The sequence below is a fragment of the Rosa chinensis genome, chromosome 1 (assembly GCF_002994745.2).
Source record: "Rosa chinensis cultivar Old Blush chromosome 1, RchiOBHm-V2, whole genome shotgun sequence".
In the NCBI taxonomy this organism is placed as follows: Eukaryota; Viridiplantae; Streptophyta; class Magnoliopsida; order Rosales; family Rosaceae; genus Rosa; species Rosa chinensis.
The window spans coordinates 61,101,507-61,119,882 of record NC_037088.1 but is presented as its reverse complement, the minus strand read 5'-3'; the positions used below and the strand labels follow the sequence as shown (position 1 = coordinate 61,119,882).

Sequence of the window (18,376 nt, the reverse complement as noted above, 5' to 3'; positions counted from 1 at the left end):
CTTTCATAAATTGACCCGATCAAAAAAATATCATAGTAAGGTAAAATGTAAAATCTTGCAAAAGAAAATAACAACTGTATATGTAATAGCAACTAATTGAAAATTTGTTATCAAATTGAAGTAATTCTCCTCAATCACTTTGGACGTTGAATGCAACTCTAGGATCCCTTTAGGTTTTCCAAAGGATAAGTTTGATGATAATTCCAATGGCCTTTACTTTTGTGAGTAAAAGACTAGCACTATGCTCACAGCTACACCCGCCAAGAACAAATATCATGCATGCAAATTTCTTAAGCTCCGCTTCCGCCGGAACCGCCATCGATGATTACTGTTGCCCCCAACCGTCATCCTCTTTCTTCTTCTCATTCAGAAACAATGCTCGGTTTGCCAAGCTCTCAATTCTAGTCCAACGTCTCATTCGGTACCGATCATAACCATCAAATCAGTAAACATGGCAATGGCTACGATTAATGGTAGTGAACTAGTGAAGTGCTCATGGTCGCCGGCAGACCTAATTGCTAACAAGAGCTTGCCATCTGTCGACTCAACCAAGCAGAAAAAACTATCGCTATATATTTTTGTAAGATTGTCCATCATGGTCCATTTTTGAAATGCGACGTTGAATTTTATTTATTTATTTATTATTATTATTATTTTTTTATACAAATGCGACGTTGAAGGTAGCCAATCTTAATTTCACGACGAAGTGACAAACCCACCCACCCATAAAGACAATTTTATACTATATAGGCAACATCACCGTATCACATTCACTAGGTCCAATGATATGAATAGTAGCTAGCTAGAAGCCATGATTATGAGTAGGACTATGAGCCAATGATAGATTGATAGGTGTTCTCCCATCACGTTATTCATTAGATATAGCTTGTCCATAACTGAACTCCAATTATTTCCACTTCTGTTTAGATCAGTTTTATTTGGTTGGTTCAATGTTTTCCGTCAGGGAAAAGAATCCCAGACAAGATTTGGTCCATTTTAGCCTTGCTGTCTTATAAGAATATAAGCTGTATTATTGTCTAATGTGAATTGGGAGGTGCATTACATATAGTGATATAACACGGTACTCAGTAAAGGTAAAGAAAAAATAATGTACTGTTTCTTTGATAAACAGTACTCTATAAAACTTTATATTTACTAGCCTCTCACATTCATATAACTGAGAAAAAGTAAATACAAAGTTGCCTTTATATACACCGAAGGGAACAAATTAAGTGTTTTCAGTGGCAGTCTCATAAGGATGTCGATGATGATATCTCTGGGTAGATCAATAATCAACTCTGTCTTCTTCTTCGTCTTTCGGAAGCAGTACTTTCTCATTCTCTCGGTCCAGGCCATCTTGTAACTGAAAGATGAGCAACAGAGCGCATTTCACTTCCTTTATATAGTGATGTTCTCTTTTAGATATTGCGGTATATTATTGTGGCAATGTCTCTCATATGAGCATGGGCAAGCAGCAGGCTAGGGGCATAGATATATTATTAGCAAGATAAAGGCAACATCACTATATAAGGGCATCTCCCATGGTAGGCTAAAAACCTATTTATGGCCTTCACCCCCTCCCACCGTAGGCTATATCCCAAATGCCAAGAAAAAAATTTGTCCTTCTCAAATATGCTAGGCCAAATTTGGGCTGAGAATTAGTAAGCCAAATGTGGGACCCGCTGCCTTTTGTTTTTTTTGTTTCATTAATAACATGAATTTCACATCGAAGAAAATTCATTTTTCCTATATACATGAGTTATTATAGTTACTAAATATTAAAATTACATCATTGTAAATATCTTGTTGAGATCTTCAATATGAGTCCAATATTTGATATGTTTAGAATTTTTAAAATAAATGTGTAACCATTAATTTTTTTGATATACTTATTTTCATTTAACTAAATCTACTAGTTTTATTGATAGCCTCGTCAAAACCATACTCGGAAATATATTCTGAGCTCGGAAATTAAATTATAGCCGTTAGATGTGATGATATTTGATTTTGGCCTACAGAATTTGGCCTACGGTGGCAGCACTGTTTTTTGTTGGTAGGCTAAAAAAGCATATTAGAGGGAATATTCTGTTTTTGGTAGGCTAAAACCATTTGGCTTTTAGCCTACCATGGGAGATGCTCTTAAAGGAAGTGAAATGTGCTCTGTTACTCAATCTTTCAGTTGCAAGATGGCCTGGACCGAGAGAATGAGAAAGTACTGCTTCTGAAAGACGAAGAAGAAGACAGAGTTGATTATTGATCTACCCAGAGATATCACCATCGACATCCTTATGAGACTGCCACTGAAAACACTTAATTTGTTCCCTTCGGTGTGTCTATAAGACCTTGTTGAACAGACTCGACGATCCCCTCTTTGTTAACTTACTTACTACTACAAATGCAGTTGCAGAAGTTCCACTTCAACTAATGTCTCTTACCAGATCGGAACTTTTTGGTCATGTTAAAATGGAGGCAATGGAGTACGATGGCGAGGCCTTGACAGCAGAAGAAAACAAGCACGCCTCGCAGGTGTTTGCCTCCTTGAAACCATTCTCAATGAAATATCGACTTTTGTTACTACAACTTATTTTTCTTTAGTGAAGAGTCTGAAGAACATCCATACTTCTTGTCCAATCCTCTCCGCGGAGAAGTTCTAAAGCTCCCAGCAAATAACTTTCCTTCTCAAGAGAATCGTTTTCATCTCTCGTACGGTATGGGGTTTGATACTATAACCAACACCCACAAGATTGTTTGCATGTCCTCAAATTTTAAAGAAGACTACCTAGGGGCTCAAGTTCTTGCATTGGGCACAAGGTCATGGAGAGAGATACCCTCTTTGCCTCCTTGTTATTTAGGTGAACAAAAGATATGTGCACATGGAGATATGCATTGGTTGAGTGATAGTGAAGGATTCTCGCAGATTATTTCTTTCGACTTCACGAAAGAGGAGTTCTATTTGACTCCCCATCCCACCTCAATACCTTCGAATCTTCTTCCTTACATCCACTTACTTACTTGGAGAGGATCTATTCCCATTGCGTACGCTTCATTATTGGATACGTCTATTAAGATTTGGGTGTTGAAAAAATATGATACCAAAGAGTGGGCATGCGCACCGGATTACTCCATAAGCATCCGAAATGATGTAGCAACATCGAAGTACGGACTGTGGCCTCGATTAATTGCTGATGAATATAGTTCACTAACTTATTGTGAATGGGAACATGGCATATTTTTCATGGAAAAACTTGGTGAGAACATATTCTTTTTGGATCTAAGAGGAGTTTCCAAGAAATACCCAACTGGTGGATGTCCTCGGAAGCATGTGAAGATCGTCGGCTATGCTTGGAGCTTCATTTCCTTATAACATTATGGCCAATTGGAAGTAGAAGAGAAAGCAGAAGCAGAGAAGTATGGGATGCAACCTAGTTTCTTACAAAATTTTGGGCAATGTTTTGTTGGTGCTAAGAAGATCGAAAGGGTAAAACAGTGATTATGGCGACTTGTATAAGAACTTCAAATTTGATTTTATGAATGTCTACATATTATTTTTGGAAAATGATTTGTGGCCTCAATGAGGCCTGAGATTTATGGCCTCAATATTAGGTGTCATGCCATGTCACCTACACACATCACCTATTTGTCAAATCATGTCATGTAATTCTTGAGAAAAATACAATTTTAGCCTTCCAAAATCTAATGACTCTAAGTTATTTTGATTTTTTTTTTCTAAAAGAAAAAATTATTTTGGTTTTTTTTTTCTTTCTTTTCATTACATTCATGCTTAGATTTAAATAACAATGTCAAGAATAGAAAAAATTTCATGTAATTCAATCAATAGATTTGCACATACATTTAATCAATAGATTTGCATAACACATGTATATGAGTTCAACCTTTGTTGCGTTTCTGTAAATTTTGAAAATATAATGTGAAAAATACATAGTTATATCATTATATATGTTCTTATGTTCATTCTTTTCTCTTTATGTAGCTAGGGTTTAAACGTTATATTTTAGTTTATTATTTTCTGTTTGTTTATTTTCCTTATATTTAGATTGTAAATGATAATTAATGACTGCTACTAACATAAATTTTTTTTTTCTTACCTCTTAATTTAGACATATGTATTTTCTAAATTCAATTTATTAATGCTTTTTTTTTTGGATGAAATTAATCAATAAAGTTATTGCCTATTTCTTGACACCTAATTGACTAATTCAATATATTTATGCTATTTGGAAAGAAAAATGATAGGAAAGAATTTAAATAAATGAAGAAAAATATTGGTTAAAGAATTTATAGACATATTTCTTAAATTAATACATAATTAATAGCTGATTTTTTTTAGTCACCTAATTAAATTCATTAATGTAATTGATTCACCCCTAGCATCTAAAAGGAAATATAAAAGGGTAAAGTTGGTGTTGCAATAGTATGATGTGGCAAGATATATTATGTGAAATTGAAAATAAAATTAGTATTTGCTTACATGACATGACACCTAAGATTTGAGGCCATAAATCTTAGGCCTTACTGAGGGCATATATCATTGCCCATTATTTTTTTAGAAAATTACAAAGAAATGTATGACTAAATTGTTTTGTACATATAAGGCCACTTTATGGCCCAAAATTATCAGCTCATTTTTATGCTATACCTATTTTACCCTTAGCTATCTATTATTTAAATTTTTTGTTTTTTAAGGAATTGGCCGGTGTAAAAAGAGATGGAATAGCATATGTCCATAACAAAATGTCGACCCCTTTCAAGTTTCAACAGCCAAGGCATCAAGCTTGAAGGGCAGGCCACTAGCTATTGATTAGTATTAGGGGTGGGTTCGGTTCCATTCGGTTCGGTTTCAAGCATAAACCGAAAACCGAACCGAAATGACATTCGGTGCGGTTTCGGTGCGGTTTTTTCTTTTTGGATAGTTGGCACCGAAAACCGAACCGAACCGTTCGGTTCGGGTCGGTTCGGCGCAGTTTCGGTTTTTTTTTTTTTTTTTTTTTTTTTTTTTTTGAAAACATATTTTTACCTAATATACTCCTTTGGTATCATACTCGAGAAGTTTTTGTTTCTACAAACATGTAATTATAATCTATAACAAGAAATTTACAAGTTTACTAATGCATGTTTTGTACTTCACTAGACAATAATCTCTAATTTGATACTCCATAGTCCATATAATTCAATTCATAGTCCATCAAATTCTAGCATCAATATATGAAATTGTCAAAAAATATAGAGTCCAAAGTTTATAAAAGTCCATTACATCAACACTAACCTCACAAATTAAAAATTTATAAGTCCACTAAAAGATTAAACATGAAAAAAAAAAAGAACAAACCAACATCAACATATGAATGAGGGCAATAGCATAATGTCAAGCTCGGAAAGATGAAGTCTTCGACTTTGGAGGTAACATTCTGCTCCGACTACTCCCCACTGCAGCTCCACATGACATCTTAAGCATCTCTACATTAGTATAAGAGAATAATAAAAATCAGATTAGAAAATAAATACATACAATCATATATAACATAAATATTACATTTGTCCATATGATTATTAAGGGTGGTTGTACCATTCTTCCTAGGATCAGCATAGTAAGATTTTCCACAATAATTACATTTACACTTAATTCTACCATCCACTATATCCCTCTCAAAATGATTCCAAATATCTGACCTTTCTTTCCGTTTCAACGCCTCAAGGATGCTTTCCACACTTCCATCATCTTCAAGCTGGGTTGCTTCAGTTCCTTGAACTTCCGGAGTTGCAGTAGAAGTTCCTTCATGGGGAGTTATTGGTGTTGTAGATTCACCAACACTAGTGTTGATCTGCAAAACAGAAAAACAAACTGCAATAATGTTCATATTTAAAAAAAAAAACAAACTGCAACAGATAAACTGTAACAGAAAAACAAACTGCAATAATGCCACCTTCAAAACAGAAATACAAACTGCAGAGATTTAGATTGGTACCTGAGATGAAGAAGTTGATTTCGGATTAGCACCGGAACTAGTAGCAGCAGATTTTGATTGCCTCTTCATAATGTTTGCTACTGATCACTCCTATTCAAATTCAAGGAGTTGCAAACTGCAATTAGCTTACTGCATATAAAAACAGTAATATATAGTCTACTATAAAAATTGCAAAATCACATCAGAACATCACTATAGAACATGAATAAGAGTATGAAACTATGAAATATGAACATTGAATACCAAACCTATATCCCAATTCCCAACCTCTACAAGCAAACAGATCGTAATAAAAGTAATAACTCCAAATCGATTCCATACACAGATAAGAGATTGCCTCTTCACAGTCTTACTCCAAATCATCGATTCTATACTCCAAATCTTCGATTCTATACACAGATAACAGATTGCCAACAAAAATCATCTTTACGAGTCATCGATTCTATACACAAATCACTAGTGTCCAAATCGATTCTATACACAAATCATCGATTCTATACACAGATTGCCTCTTCTTATAAGTACTCCAAATCATCGATTCTAATCATTCTATACACAAATCATCGATTCTAATCATTCTATACACAAATCATCGATTCCATACACAGATAAGAGATTGCCTCTTCACAGTCTTACTCCAAATCATCGATTCTATACTCCAAATCTTCGATTCTATACACAGATAACAGATTGCCAACAAAAATCATCTTTACGAGTTACCGAGTGTCCCAGTCACCTTACCGGCGTAAAGAATCGGATGAGGGGACCGGAGGTGGAGGACCGGAGGTGGCTTGCTCGCTTGCTGCTGTGGAGGAGAACGATCAACGATGGGTGTTTGTCGGTCTGAGTCTCTGAGAGACAGGTCGTTAGTCGCCGAGTCGGTCTGAGAGAGAGAGGTCGCCGATCTGAGAGAGTTAGAGGGTGGGTTGACTGGGTTAGAGTGCGAGCCTGAGGAGACTGAGAGTGCGAGCCGGAGACAGAGATCGCTAAGGAGAGGTCGCCGATCTGAGAGAGTTAGAGGATGGGTTGACTGGGTTAGAGTGCGAGCCTGAGGAGACTGAGAGTGCGAGCCGGAGACAGAGATCGCTAAGGAGACTGAGACTCTGAGAGTGCGAGCCTGAGGAGCGACGGAGCGACGGAGCGAGAGGGTGGGTAAGGCGAGAGTGCGAGAGCGAGAGTGCGAGGGACCGAGGGTTAGGCGGAATAGGCGATAGGGGTGGGAGACCGAGAGGATTAGGCTGGCGGTCTGACCGAGTGTCCGAGTGGATAGGATTAGGTCATTTCTCATTACTCATTAGGGTAAGTTAAACCCTATTAAAAAACGACGACGTTTTGGAGGTTGCGGTGCGGTTTTGCGGTGCGGTTTGCGGTGCGGTTTGCGGTGCGGTTTTTCGGTTCGGTTCGGTTTCATCAGTGGCAAAACCGAAAACCGCACCGAACAGATTCGGTGCGGTGCGGTTTTTTCCAGTTCGGTGCGGTTTTTTTCGGTGCGGTTTTTTTCGGCTGCGGTTCGGGTTTCGGTGCGGTTTTTTTCGGTTTTCGGTTTCGCGAACCCACCCCTAATTAGTATGACATTCAGACGACTCTTGTGATTTCACATCAATTGGTTTCGTGTCCTATATAGTCCTATACAAAGGAGACTACTCTCCTCCCATCCTACGTACGGAGGGTCTTCTCCGGCTTTAGAAAAACATTAGCCATATTATTAGCCGCAAGTGAAAGCCTTGTAATATGTTTTTTCTGGATTATAAGTATTGATCAAATAACCATGGGGGAACGTGAACACCAGTGGCAAATGACTACTATCAAACCACTATAATGTAGAGTATGTGAACCTTTACTTGCCAAGAAATTTTGATTTCTTCAAGCAAGCGGCCGGATATATTAGATTTTTTTATAGATTTTTTCATGCTTCGATGATCGATTTTTTGTCTTTTAAAGACATTTCTTTACTAGCTAGCTCTAATTTCATGTTTACGTGATATTCCTAGTCATAGCACTATGACTCTTCGTCTCTTACAATTGGTGTTGCTTTAGTAGCTTCATCATTATACTTTCAATAGAGAGTTTATTTCATGCAATGTCACATTTCATTTAAATTCATTTATTTTTAAAAGCGAAAAGAAAGATAAGATTGATAATTAATTTTTTTTTTCCAAGAATGACATAAAGTTGATTCAATTAATACTAACGATGGAGTTTTCATAGTGTTACAATATAGGTAAAAGGCCGAAAGAGATACTGATGTAAAAAACTAGGATAAATTAGGTAAATTAGGGAATAAGAAAAGATCAGAGAATCTACATTTGGTCCATTTTTGTATAAAGATTAAGAGTTAGTGTGTGATATTATGAAAATTCCTTTTATAATATTAGCTAGTTTGGAAACACTGTCTCTGTTTCACCGTGAGAAATTTGCCAAATCCTCAATCATATTATTCCCTCATCATTCCTTTTGCTTAGACTTTGTCAGAGAAAGTGACAGAGACACAAAGACAAAAACATGGGTCACAGAGAGAGCACCAAGTATGATCTTCATTCAAATGGGTTTATAATCATTTTGATGCTAGTGTACTTAAACACCTTGGTGGATGCTTCGATCCATGAATACCAAGATGACACCTTTATACGTCGTTCCAATTCATTCTTCTTCCATGGCGGAAGTGAGGGTCTCTATGCTTCCAAAATTCACTCTGGTAATGACAAACTCGCTTCTGAAGACAAGACCATTGATGGCAAGTCCTTTATCAGGTAGATCAAAGCTGCCCATTTTTATTTTTTCATGAGCCAAATTCATAATTGATATGATATGTTTGTTTAGGGAAAAAGAAAGTTGGGTTCTTTTTCTTGATAATAATTTAGATTGTGAAGAATTGTACTTTTAAGCTCCAGAGAATATGGTTGTGTTTGTATATCTAGAGATCAAATGTGCAATACCACATTCAGTGATTGGTTTCACATATGATGGTATGCAATGTAGGGTAAAAAGAATGAATTTTGATGGTGTATTAAGTTGTTCTCTATGGATTTTACAAGAACATAATGTATGTTACTTATGGCTATTCTATTGGAGTTGCATTAGTGTAACGATGTTTGATCAAAATGAGGTCTGTATAGATTTGTGTGTATAAACTAAACAGTTCAGAAGGGTTGATCCTTCTTTGTCATATGTAAATTCAGGTTTGAATCTATCACCTTTCGAAGGACCAAGGAGTCTGCTGAAAAGAAGAATGAGATGCAGCAGAGAACTGGCTTGGTTGAGGCTATAGTACTTGAGGTTAGAGACAGGGAGAAGATTGGGGGTTCTTATTTGAACTCTGAGGCAATATGCTGTACCCCGGAGCTCTCCAAGGATGGTTCGTGCAAGGTGGGAGAGGTTATCATCCAGCAAAAACCCGACAACCCTGATGGGCCAAAAAGGATGCAGACCTTCTTTGAGGGGAAAAATGAAGAGACCAACATGGAACTTCAGACTATTCAGATCAACAGAACTGGAATGTACTATCTTTATTTCATGTTTTGTGATCCAGAACTTGTTGGCACATCAATTAGTGGAAGAACTGTTTGGAGGAACCCGGATGGTTATTTACCTGGAAAGATGTCGCCGCTGATGACATTTTTCGGCCTCATGTCTTTAGCTTACCTTGTCCTTGGTCTTTTCTGGTTTCTCCGCTTTGTGCAGTATTGGAAAGATATAATACAGTTGCACTACCACATCAGTGCTGTTATTGGTCTTGGAATGTGTGAGATGGCTCTATGGTATTTTGAATATGCAAATTTCAATTCAACCGGAACCAGACCAATGGGAATTACCATGTGGGCAGTAACCTTCAGTGCAGTCAAAAAAACTGTTTCCCGGCTTCTTCTTCTGGTGGTTTCAATGGGGTATGGTGTTGTGCGGCCAACCCTTGGTGGCATTACCACGAAAGTAGTACTCCTTGGTGTGATATACTTTGTAGCATCAGAAGCACTTGAGCTTGTTGAACATTTGGGAAATATCAATGACTTTTCTGGAAAAACAAGGCTCTTTCTGGTGCTACCGGTTGCTCTATTGGATGCCTGTTTTATTCTTTGGATCTTTTCATCACTATCTAAAACTTTGGAGAAGCTTCAGGTAACCGCACTTTTTTCTTGTTACATCTTTCCTTGCTATGACAGCAAACATTGGCAAAGACTGTTTCTTTAGTAATTTAACAGTTGTTCAAGGAAGGAAAGAATTTGTAGTGCTCATTAAAAGGAAGAGTTATGCAGGTGCATATCAAACACCGTATGTGTGACTCTTGTGGCCAGTGCATATGCCAGAATTAAACTTGAGAAAACCTTACCAGCTACATGACCTTACACTTACTGTTTGGCTCGACCTACATTCACATATATAATGAATAATAGGCATTGAGATTTCCATCTTTCATGTCTGCATCACAGAAACTTAGCCACAATTATTCAGTACAATAAATTTGCATCCATTCTGTATTTTACTGCCTGAACGCCTTAAAAAAACTGTGATGGTTAGAAGGTATGTTAGTGGTTAGGAATAGAATAAGATCTACTTCTATGACAACTTGAGAATGTTAAATGTTAACTGTGGATGGTAGATGTCTGTTTTGCCTATATCATGGATGGAATGATACATTAGCTTCATTTATTGAATGCGACGTTTTGTGTTTAGTTTGATGAACCAAGTGAATATGTCCCTTTGTCCACTGTATTCACAGATTCGAAGAAGCATGGCCAAACTTGAGCTCTACCGGAAGTTTACCAATTCCCTTGCAGTATCAGTATTGCTGTCTGTCGCTTGGATTGGTTATGAGGTTCGCTTTCTTTGATTTATTGTTCCTTTCTTCTTCCACCCAACTGGCTTTTTAACAGTGATCATTAATCCTCAAGTAGTTCCTGTTCAGCAATCCTCAAGTAGTTCCTGTTCAGCAAGGATGCCCAAATCTCTTCATTATCTTTTTGTTAAGCAAAGTCTATAAGCACTTTACCCTTGGGATATTGCTGTCCGCATAGTACCTTTTAAATCATTAGATCACAAACGTTCTGTATGTTCCTGTTACTGAGACTCAGAGTTGTACAACTTATGGATGTCTGAGATACTAAGCTTCTGATTTTTCTCTGTTCAGTTGTATTTTAATGCGAGTGACCCGTTGAGTGAATTGTGGCGAAGAGCCTGGATCATCCCAGCTTTCTGGGTTTTGCTTGCATACTTTCTGTTGGTAGTTATATGTGTTCTCTGGGCTCCATCTCACAACCCAACCGGGTATGTACTCTAAATCCCTGCCACCTTTTATTGCATGCACCAAGTTTCTGAATTTGCTTCAGTTGGCCTTTCGCTTGTATGGCAACCTGTAGAACTGTTAACATTAAGCACATTATATTTATTCTGAGACGCTAGTAGTACTTGATGTATTAAAATGCTTTCCCTCGGAGAGAGTTGTTGAAGGAAATGAATTTTATATGCTTGTAATTGATGCTCATATCTACACGAAAACATATCAGAAAAGAGTAAGTAGCAATTGTTTCCTCATACAGAATGTGCCAGTTTCAGTTTTCTTCAGGAATTTTTTCAAGACCTGATGAAGAGGATTTAAGTTTTGATTAATATGAGGTTTTGCAGATATGCATACTCCGAGGAGACTGTGGATGACTTTGATGAGGAGGGTATCTCGCTCACTAGTGGAAGCGGAGTTAAGGTGGCCGGCATTGACTTGGCCAGCAAGCTAGAAAGAAAGGAAAGGAAGCTATCAAGTTCAGCAGATCACCATGTGTTTCTTGGGGAAGGTGAGGAGGACAAGAGAGAGTAGTCACCCTCTTCTTTTCTAACTTCATACCATTCGAGTCTCCCTGGATATATCAACGATCATCTTAGGAATTTGGCCTCACTATTTTGTCACACCTCTTGTAGAAAGGTCTAGAGAAACAAAACGGATGAAAAAAAGAGAGAGCTTATGTCTCTGCAATAGAGAAAGCTTAATGAATTAAACCTAGGATTGTAAGGGTTCTTTTCAAAGTAGCAAAGAGTTCAGATCCTCACATGAAGCACTTCATCTGTGTTCTTGCATATAGCTAAGGTTAAGCACAAGTCTTAATGATGTGTTAGCCTTATAAATTGGGATAGAAATGACCTGATCATGATGCCAGATCTAATTGGCTTAGTTGGTGGCAATAATCAGGTACCTACTTTTTCCCCCTTTGTTGGTGGGTTTGTTGTTTGCTTGGCAGATAGTCAAGCTCAGTTGCTTTCCTTGTTTGCAGGTAAAAAGTAAAATGAAGAGTGTGGATCACTAAAACAAAAGTTACATAACCAAGAAAGAGAGTGCAACCAAAGCAAGAGAAAGATGGCCTAAAACAAGATTCCACTACTAAAACAAAAGCTGAACTGTTGTTATCAAAAGTGAAGTTGGAATATACATAGCGGAACGGTACTCTTTTTTTCCTCTACACAGTACCAAAAGTTTCTAACGATATCACATTAATCTTCTAATCTTTGTACGAATTTCTCTTATTTAAGAGATGCTCTACGCGGTTTTTGATCACTTGGAGATGAATTTTCCACATCAAAAGTTATACCTCTGCCTATTCCACATCAAAAGCTTGAAAAGCCGTGTATAAGTGTACTAATTCAGCAGTATTTCAGTTTCAGAGTACAAAGATGTACCACTAATACCGCTCCACCAAATTACGTATCTAACTATCACGTTGAAACCCCCCCCCCCCAAAGCCCTCCCTAATCTCTCCTAGGGCACTTGGCTCTTCGAAAGCAGCATGGATGACACGAGCCTTTGGTAATTTGGCACCATAAAGAGGGCAACGTTTCCTACTAAAAAAACGCAACGCACATAAAAATCTGAAACGGCGCATTAACCTGCCTCACCAGATGTCTCATCGATCACATGGTGTCGGTGTGAGCTTAACGACAGGTGTAGTGACCACTGCCCTCCACAGAGCCGCAACAACTACCTAGCACCGAAAGTGAGTGCAAGAAATAGATAGTGTTTAGAGGCCCCCATAGATATCCAGAAACTGATCGAAACCACCGAAAAAATGCCTATCCAACCAGAAGCAGATAGGGATGTATCAACCCTGAACCAAACCCAGAAGCCGAATCTAGTGATAACCCAAAACATGTCTAACGTTACAGCAGAAGAAGATGAAACAAGAACAACCCAGAAGCCGATGCCTCCGCAAGAAGAAGAAGAAGATAGAGATGTATCGACCCAGAACCCGAATCGAGTGATAAACCAAAAGCAAAACGTGTTTGATGGAAGGGAAGAAGAAGATGAAACAATAACACCCCAGAATCCGAATCTGGAGATTCCGGAGGATATCATCACCGACATCCTGAAACGGCTGCCGGCCAAGTCTCTGGTTCGGTTCAGATGCGTGTGCAAGCCATGGGACTCTCTGCTCACAGATCCCACCTTCATCAAATCTCATCTGGAGCGAAACCGATGCTTATTCCAATCCAATCTCAAAACCAACACTCGGCTCATTCTGGCCAGGTATTGCGACACCCTTTTGTCTACCACCGACTCGGAAACCAAGAACGTTATGCAAGCAGAGGAGCTCGACTTTCCTCTGGTTAAGAATCTGCCCTATTACGTTAAGGGTCACTGTGATGGGTTGCTATGTCTGGTTATCAACGACGGCGAAGAGGGTATGCTTGTAATTTACAACCCTTCGATTCAACAGTACAGGAAGCTACCCAGCCCTGCGGGGTTTCGAAGCACTAGGGAGGCGATTGGGATTGGTTATGATAAGACTAAACAAGATTACAAGGTTGTCAGAGTGCCATCAAACTATTGCAGGATGAAGGTCCCTGGTTACAAGCCTAAAGTTGAGGTCTTGGAACTCAAGTCCAATACTTGGAGGCAAATCCCAGAGGAGGACACACCTCCTTATTTCGTCGAGCATATTTTTCAGGCTACTGAGGTGAATGGTGGGCTGTATTGGTTGGTTGAGGACCATCATACCGCTAGCTGTGTGATTTTGAGGTTCGATTTGGCTGAGGAGAAGTTCAGGGTGATTGCGCCGCCTCCTGATGAGTGTTCCAGGAGCATAGCCTGGATTGGACCTTTGAAGGATTGGCTGTGCGTGGTGCACACTAGAAGGTTGAGTGATGTGCATGTTTGGGCTACAAAAGATGACATGACTTGGACAAGGATCATAACTACTTCCAAGTTTCCGAAGATTCCAGGGAGAGATCCGTTTATGGATTCGTTTCGGTATATGCCATTGTGTTATACTGAGAAAGGAGCTGTGCTGATGAGTGTTAGGGGGGAGAATTTTCTTACCTTTGATCACAGGAACAATGTGTTTGAACGTGTGGACATCCGTGGCGCCAAGCATTGGCTGCAGGAGACTCTGTATTGCGAGAGCCTTGTTTCGCCGGGTGTTGGTGTCCACCAGACTGAGGCGGCTAGGGGTTCTGGCTCCGGTGTCAATCTTCTTCCACGTGATGACCAAGCAGAGGAAGAGGATGATGGGGAGGCCGAAAGTAGCAGCAGCGTTCTGCGGATGATGGCTAGTTTGAAGAGGGAGCTCGCCAACTTGTTGGCTTGTACCGTTGGCCTCAGGAATGCACAAGGATGAGAAGACTTGTTCTTGTCCTTACTTTTATATCAGTAAGGCCAGCTCTGTTTTTATTTGCCTCTGCCTGTTGTTTGTTTTGTGGTTGTCAATCTTTAAGGCTTTTGCTTATATAAGAAAGTAAAGAAACACAGACACCTACCGGCTCAATAATTGAGTCAACGATGTAATGGTCAAGTCATCTTTCACACTAGCTATGGACGGTTTACTTCATTCATCTTCATCTGGGTTGAATTGTCAAGTCAACTTTTCATATATGCAATAAGATGTTTTGTTGCTTGCATCTTCGTGTGGTTAAATTGGTAGATTTTTACTTCCATGCCTCCTATCTAAACAACACAAAACATCATCAACTTTGGGAAGAATCATGTCAACTAGATCGCGACGGGAATTGTTAAATTCAGAGACCAACTTCTAGATCTGAGTCATGAAAGCAAATAATATGATAATAGTGATGTAGATGCAACAAGTACTATTCCAGATTAAAGAAAATGTACACTATCCACTTGGAGAAGAAAATGATAACTTGAAGAAAATATAGGGTCAAAGATTCTATTTGCTCATTCATCAAAGAATTCCTGTAAATTCAGGACTTGAGAAGATTCAAACCCTACTTTTAGATTTCCTCTTTCTGACAAGTTCTGGAAAAGTATATAATCAATGATTCACAAAATTGTTCTCCTGACCCAATTTTTAGGAGGGTATATGATCAGAAAAAGAATGAATGTCACTGTATGCTGAACTGTTTTGTTTGTGCCGGAGCTATCACTAATTCAAGTAGCCTCAGGTTCAGACTTCTTCAACCTACGATAGAAATGTAAAACCCTAATGAATAACAAAACCAACAGTCAACTTTTTCAATGATATGATGTTTAGTCTGACAGGAGATAAAAAGACCTGAGGGAGGCTCATCAGCTCGAAAACAGCTTTCTTGGGGGTCAGTTCATTGTCAATAATCCGAGCTACTGCAGTCAAAACTGGCATCTTGACGTTATATTTCTGCGCTAGCGCAATCACTGCTCCTGCTGTCGATACACCTTCTGCCACCTAGTGAATACAAAACATTCAGTTACCACAACCATCTAAGCACAATTTCAACTTCTTCACAGGTACATCATAATATTCTTAGGCACCTGATTCATGGAACCAAGTATGTCATCAAGTTTCTCCCCTGATCCAAGACGAACCCCAACTGTTCTGTTTCTAGAAAGGTTTACAAAACATGTAAGCATAATATCTCCAATTCCAGATAGACCAGTGATTGTTGTCGGCTTCGCACCCATCTTCAGGAGATAAATTGGAAAAGAAAAAATAATGAGACAACAGCAGCTAAGCCCAATCAAACAATTGATTTCAACGAGCAGCGTGAATCAAACATGACAGAAAGGTAACTGGAAAATATAGGAACCAAGACAAGATCCAGGTGCATAAACTCCAACTCAAACCAGTAGGAAATATAGTCACCAAATTTTACACACACACACACACACACACATGTATATATCAATAACAACTATACATAATACCACATCCAATATCCAACATAGAGAAAACATTGTTTTTCTTTGTTATCACTATCTATCTTATGGTGTGTTTGATAGGGTAAGGTACCTTAGTTGCCAGCCATCTTATCTCTGAGCATCCCTGTGAAACAAGAGCGGCCTTAGAATTATTACCAAGATTCATCCCATCCACAATACCTGCGGCTATTGCAAGCACATTCTTGAGAGCACCTGTAACTTCTACCCCTGTGACATCACTGGAATTTATCAGAGGTTATGAGCTGGGTCTGTTACTTGAATGATTATATTGTTTCTCACATTGCACATAGGACCCTGGTTATGTGAGATTTGAATACAGTTATATACAAACTGACAGCATCAAATTGTATGCATAGGAATTGTAGTTAATGTAGTGAGTTGATGAAGTTCCACAACCTTGAAGTGCTGATTCTTAGATAGCTAGAAGCTAGTAACTGCTGAACTGCATTAGCCAATTTTTTGTCTTTTGACGCTACCACCATCGCTAAAAAAAAGAAAGAGGTAAAGGCAAAGCATGATTAGTACCTCTATAGCATGTAAAAGCTGAACTCAAAGTTATTGATTTGATACAGTTATTGCTTATTTAACTCACCTGTTGGTAATTTGTTCATCAGCTCCAGAGCAAAAGAAGGCCCTGATAGCGCAATGAAAGGCTGGCGAGGATTCTTCAATGCTTGGGGGATGATCTGAGACATTGTCCTCAATGTATTGAGCTCCAAACCCTTGCTAACAGATATGAACGGCAACTCTGGATATACATATTCCGCAATTCCCTCAAGAAACGATGCGCTGAACTGCAACATCACAGACAAACTTCTGAAGGTGCGATTTTTCAAGAGTTTACCAACCAGTCATTGAAAACATCACAAGATTTATACAAAAACAGATCACAATGGAAAAAACACAGTACTAAAATAAAGGAATGGGACTGATCACCTGCACAGGGACTGCATGGAGGCAATAGTCAGCATTAAGCAAAGCAGCTTTGGCATCAGTGGTTGCAATCACATTCTCCGGTAGCTTATGTTCTGGGAAGTACTTACTGTCATCAAAACAAAACCCGAATTACATTTCAAAAAGAAATGAATGCTTCCACGTTTAAAAAAACTTATCCTTGGCCCTGCATACAACTCTTACCCATTATAATGGTTCTCATTAATAGACTGACAAACTTGAGCATCACGCACCAGCATGTTAACTTCCATCTGATCCTTTCTATCTGCAACGTGGGCCGCCATCGCCGTCGCAAAAGACCCACCTCCGAGCACCACCACCTGAAACAAAACAAAAAAAAAAACGAAACCCAAATACTAAAAATAGTAAAATACTTGGTTTTATATAAAGCCAACATCTTTTGACAACGAAGTACAAACAAGGATTGACCTTGTTAGTGCGTTCAAGAACATCTGTCTTGTTCTTGGAGCGCAACGACCGGGACCACCGGACAAGCTTCTCCCAGGCCAGCCGGACGGCTCGGCGGCGGTCGCGGGTCGGGTCGGGGAATTCGGGTTGGGGAGCGGCGGCGCAGCAAGTGGTGGGTTGGGAATGGAGGGTGGGGTTGGTATAAAGGTTGAATCTTTTGAATTTGAGATTGTGGGGAAGGGGGCGGGTGGGGTTTGAGCTCGGAGGAAAGAGTGGGTTTAGAAATGGTGGCGGTGGCTCTAGCAGCGCCGCCATTGTTACGGAGAGGGAGAGAGTGAGAGAATATGGTTTATCTCTGTTTTTATGGTTGGTCCCTCCCTCCCAGCTTTGGAACTGTTCTATCCGCTGTGGCAGATGGAGAATATGGTTAATTACTTAATAATAATAAAAGATGGTAATTGGGATAGGAGTATGGTTCGAGTTCGGCTCATTTTTAGCTCGTAAATAATAAATTTGTATCGATTCTTTTAGCTACTAGGTTTTTAAATACATCGATTGATATAAAGATAAAGAAAGTTAGCTGGATTATGAGTTACCTTGTTGTATCTTCGCCGTTGTAAACCTATTTTAGAGTAAATTCAATAAGTTTTTGGCGTCAACTTTGATCATATCCATTCCTAATTTAGGACGCTAATTAAAATAAACTTCAATGAATAAATTAGAAAGAAACAAGTGAAAAAATATTTTAAAGAACAATTTTATGATTTTTAGCTATCAATAGCTCGAAAGTAATCACGAAAAGTCGGAGCGAAACAGAAACATAAACTTAGGTTTCGCGAGCAGTGCGACGGCGTCTCTTGGCTCCGATCTGCAGTAGGGCACTCATGCGTCGTTTCTTCCG

The 18,376-nt window shown here is 38.9% G+C and overlaps 3 protein-coding genes and 2 long non-coding RNA genes across 11 annotated transcripts; 2 read left to right on the top strand and 3 right to left on the bottom strand.

Annotated features, from left to right (window-relative positions):
• Positions 1 to 5,699: 5,699 nt before the first annotated feature.
• On the bottom strand, positions 5,700 to 6,807 carry LOC112188145. Its single transcript, XR_005805322.1, has 3 exons — positions 6,726 to 6,807; positions 5,985 to 6,074; positions 5,700 to 5,840 (listed from the first exon to the last, which is right to left on the bottom strand). It is a non-coding gene; the product is annotated as an uncharacterized LOC112188145 (long non-coding RNA).
• Positions 6,808 to 8,400: 1,593 nt separating this feature from the next.
• On the top strand, positions 8,401 to 12,502 carry LOC112187413 (transmembrane protein 87A). 2 transcript variants are annotated; one of them, XR_005803540.1, is made up of 6 exons: positions 8,401 to 8,734; positions 9,164 to 10,097; positions 10,699 to 10,794; positions 11,107 to 11,243; positions 11,601 to 12,156; positions 12,239 to 12,502. XR_005803540.1 is itself a non-coding variant. In XM_024326222.2 (5 exons), the coding sequence occupies exons 1-5, from the start codon at positions 8,487 to 8,489 to the stop codon at positions 11,785 to 11,787; spliced, it is 1,602 nt and encodes a 533-aa protein (XP_024181990.1). In that variant the 5' UTR covers positions 8,401 to 8,486; the 3' UTR covers positions 11,788 to 12,502. The 2 variants fall into 2 exon arrangements, 1 of the variants encoding a protein (XP_024181990.1); XM_024326222.2 differs by having other exon boundaries at positions 11,601 to 12,502.
• LOC121050579 lies at positions 10,431 to 11,882 on the bottom strand. 4 transcript variants are annotated; one of them, XR_005803545.1, is made up of 2 exons: positions 11,746 to 11,882; positions 10,431 to 11,329 (listed from the first exon to the last, which is right to left on the bottom strand). It is a non-coding gene; the product is annotated as an uncharacterized LOC121050579 (long non-coding RNA). The 4 variants fall into 4 exon arrangements; XR_005803546.1 differs by having other exon boundaries at positions 10,431 to 11,337; positions 11,746 to 11,873; XR_005803543.1 differs by having other exon boundaries at positions 10,431 to 11,337; positions 11,611 to 11,870.
• A 292-nt stretch (positions 12,503 to 12,794) lies between the features above and the next one.
• On the top strand, positions 12,795 to 14,789 carry LOC112187536 (putative F-box protein At3g16210). The gene has a single exon (XM_024326411.2). It carries the CDS (start codon positions 13,028 to 13,030, stop codon positions 14,573 to 14,575), a length of 1,548 nt encoding a protein of 515 aa, XP_024182179.1. The 5' UTR covers positions 12,795 to 13,027; the 3' UTR covers positions 14,576 to 14,789.
• On the bottom strand, positions 14,680 to 17,890 carry LOC112187616 (glycerol-3-phosphate dehydrogenase [NAD(+)] 2, chloroplastic). Of its 3 annotated transcripts, none has more exons than XM_040511203.1 (9): positions 17,497 to 17,890; positions 17,252 to 17,387; positions 17,050 to 17,060; positions 16,706 to 16,907; positions 16,510 to 16,597; positions 16,184 to 16,331; positions 15,706 to 15,855; positions 15,470 to 15,619; positions 14,680 to 14,901 (listed from the first exon to the last, which is right to left on the bottom strand). In XM_040511203.1, exons 1-9 carry the CDS (start codon positions 17,788 to 17,790, stop codon positions 14,815 to 14,817), a joined length of 1,266 nt encoding a protein of 421 aa, XP_040367137.1. In that variant the 5' UTR covers positions 17,791 to 17,890; the 3' UTR covers positions 14,680 to 14,814. The 3 variants fall into 3 exon arrangements, with proteins under 3 accessions (XP_040367137.1, XP_040367135.1, XP_024182287.1); XM_040511201.1 differs by having other exon boundaries at positions 17,050 to 17,155; positions 17,251 to 17,387; positions 17,497 to 17,885; XM_024326519.2 differs by lacking the exon at positions 14,680 to 14,901 and adding an exon at positions 15,084 to 15,376 and having other exon boundaries at positions 17,050 to 17,155; positions 17,251 to 17,387; positions 17,497 to 17,882.
• Between the last annotated feature and the right edge of the window lie 486 nt (positions 17,891 to 18,376).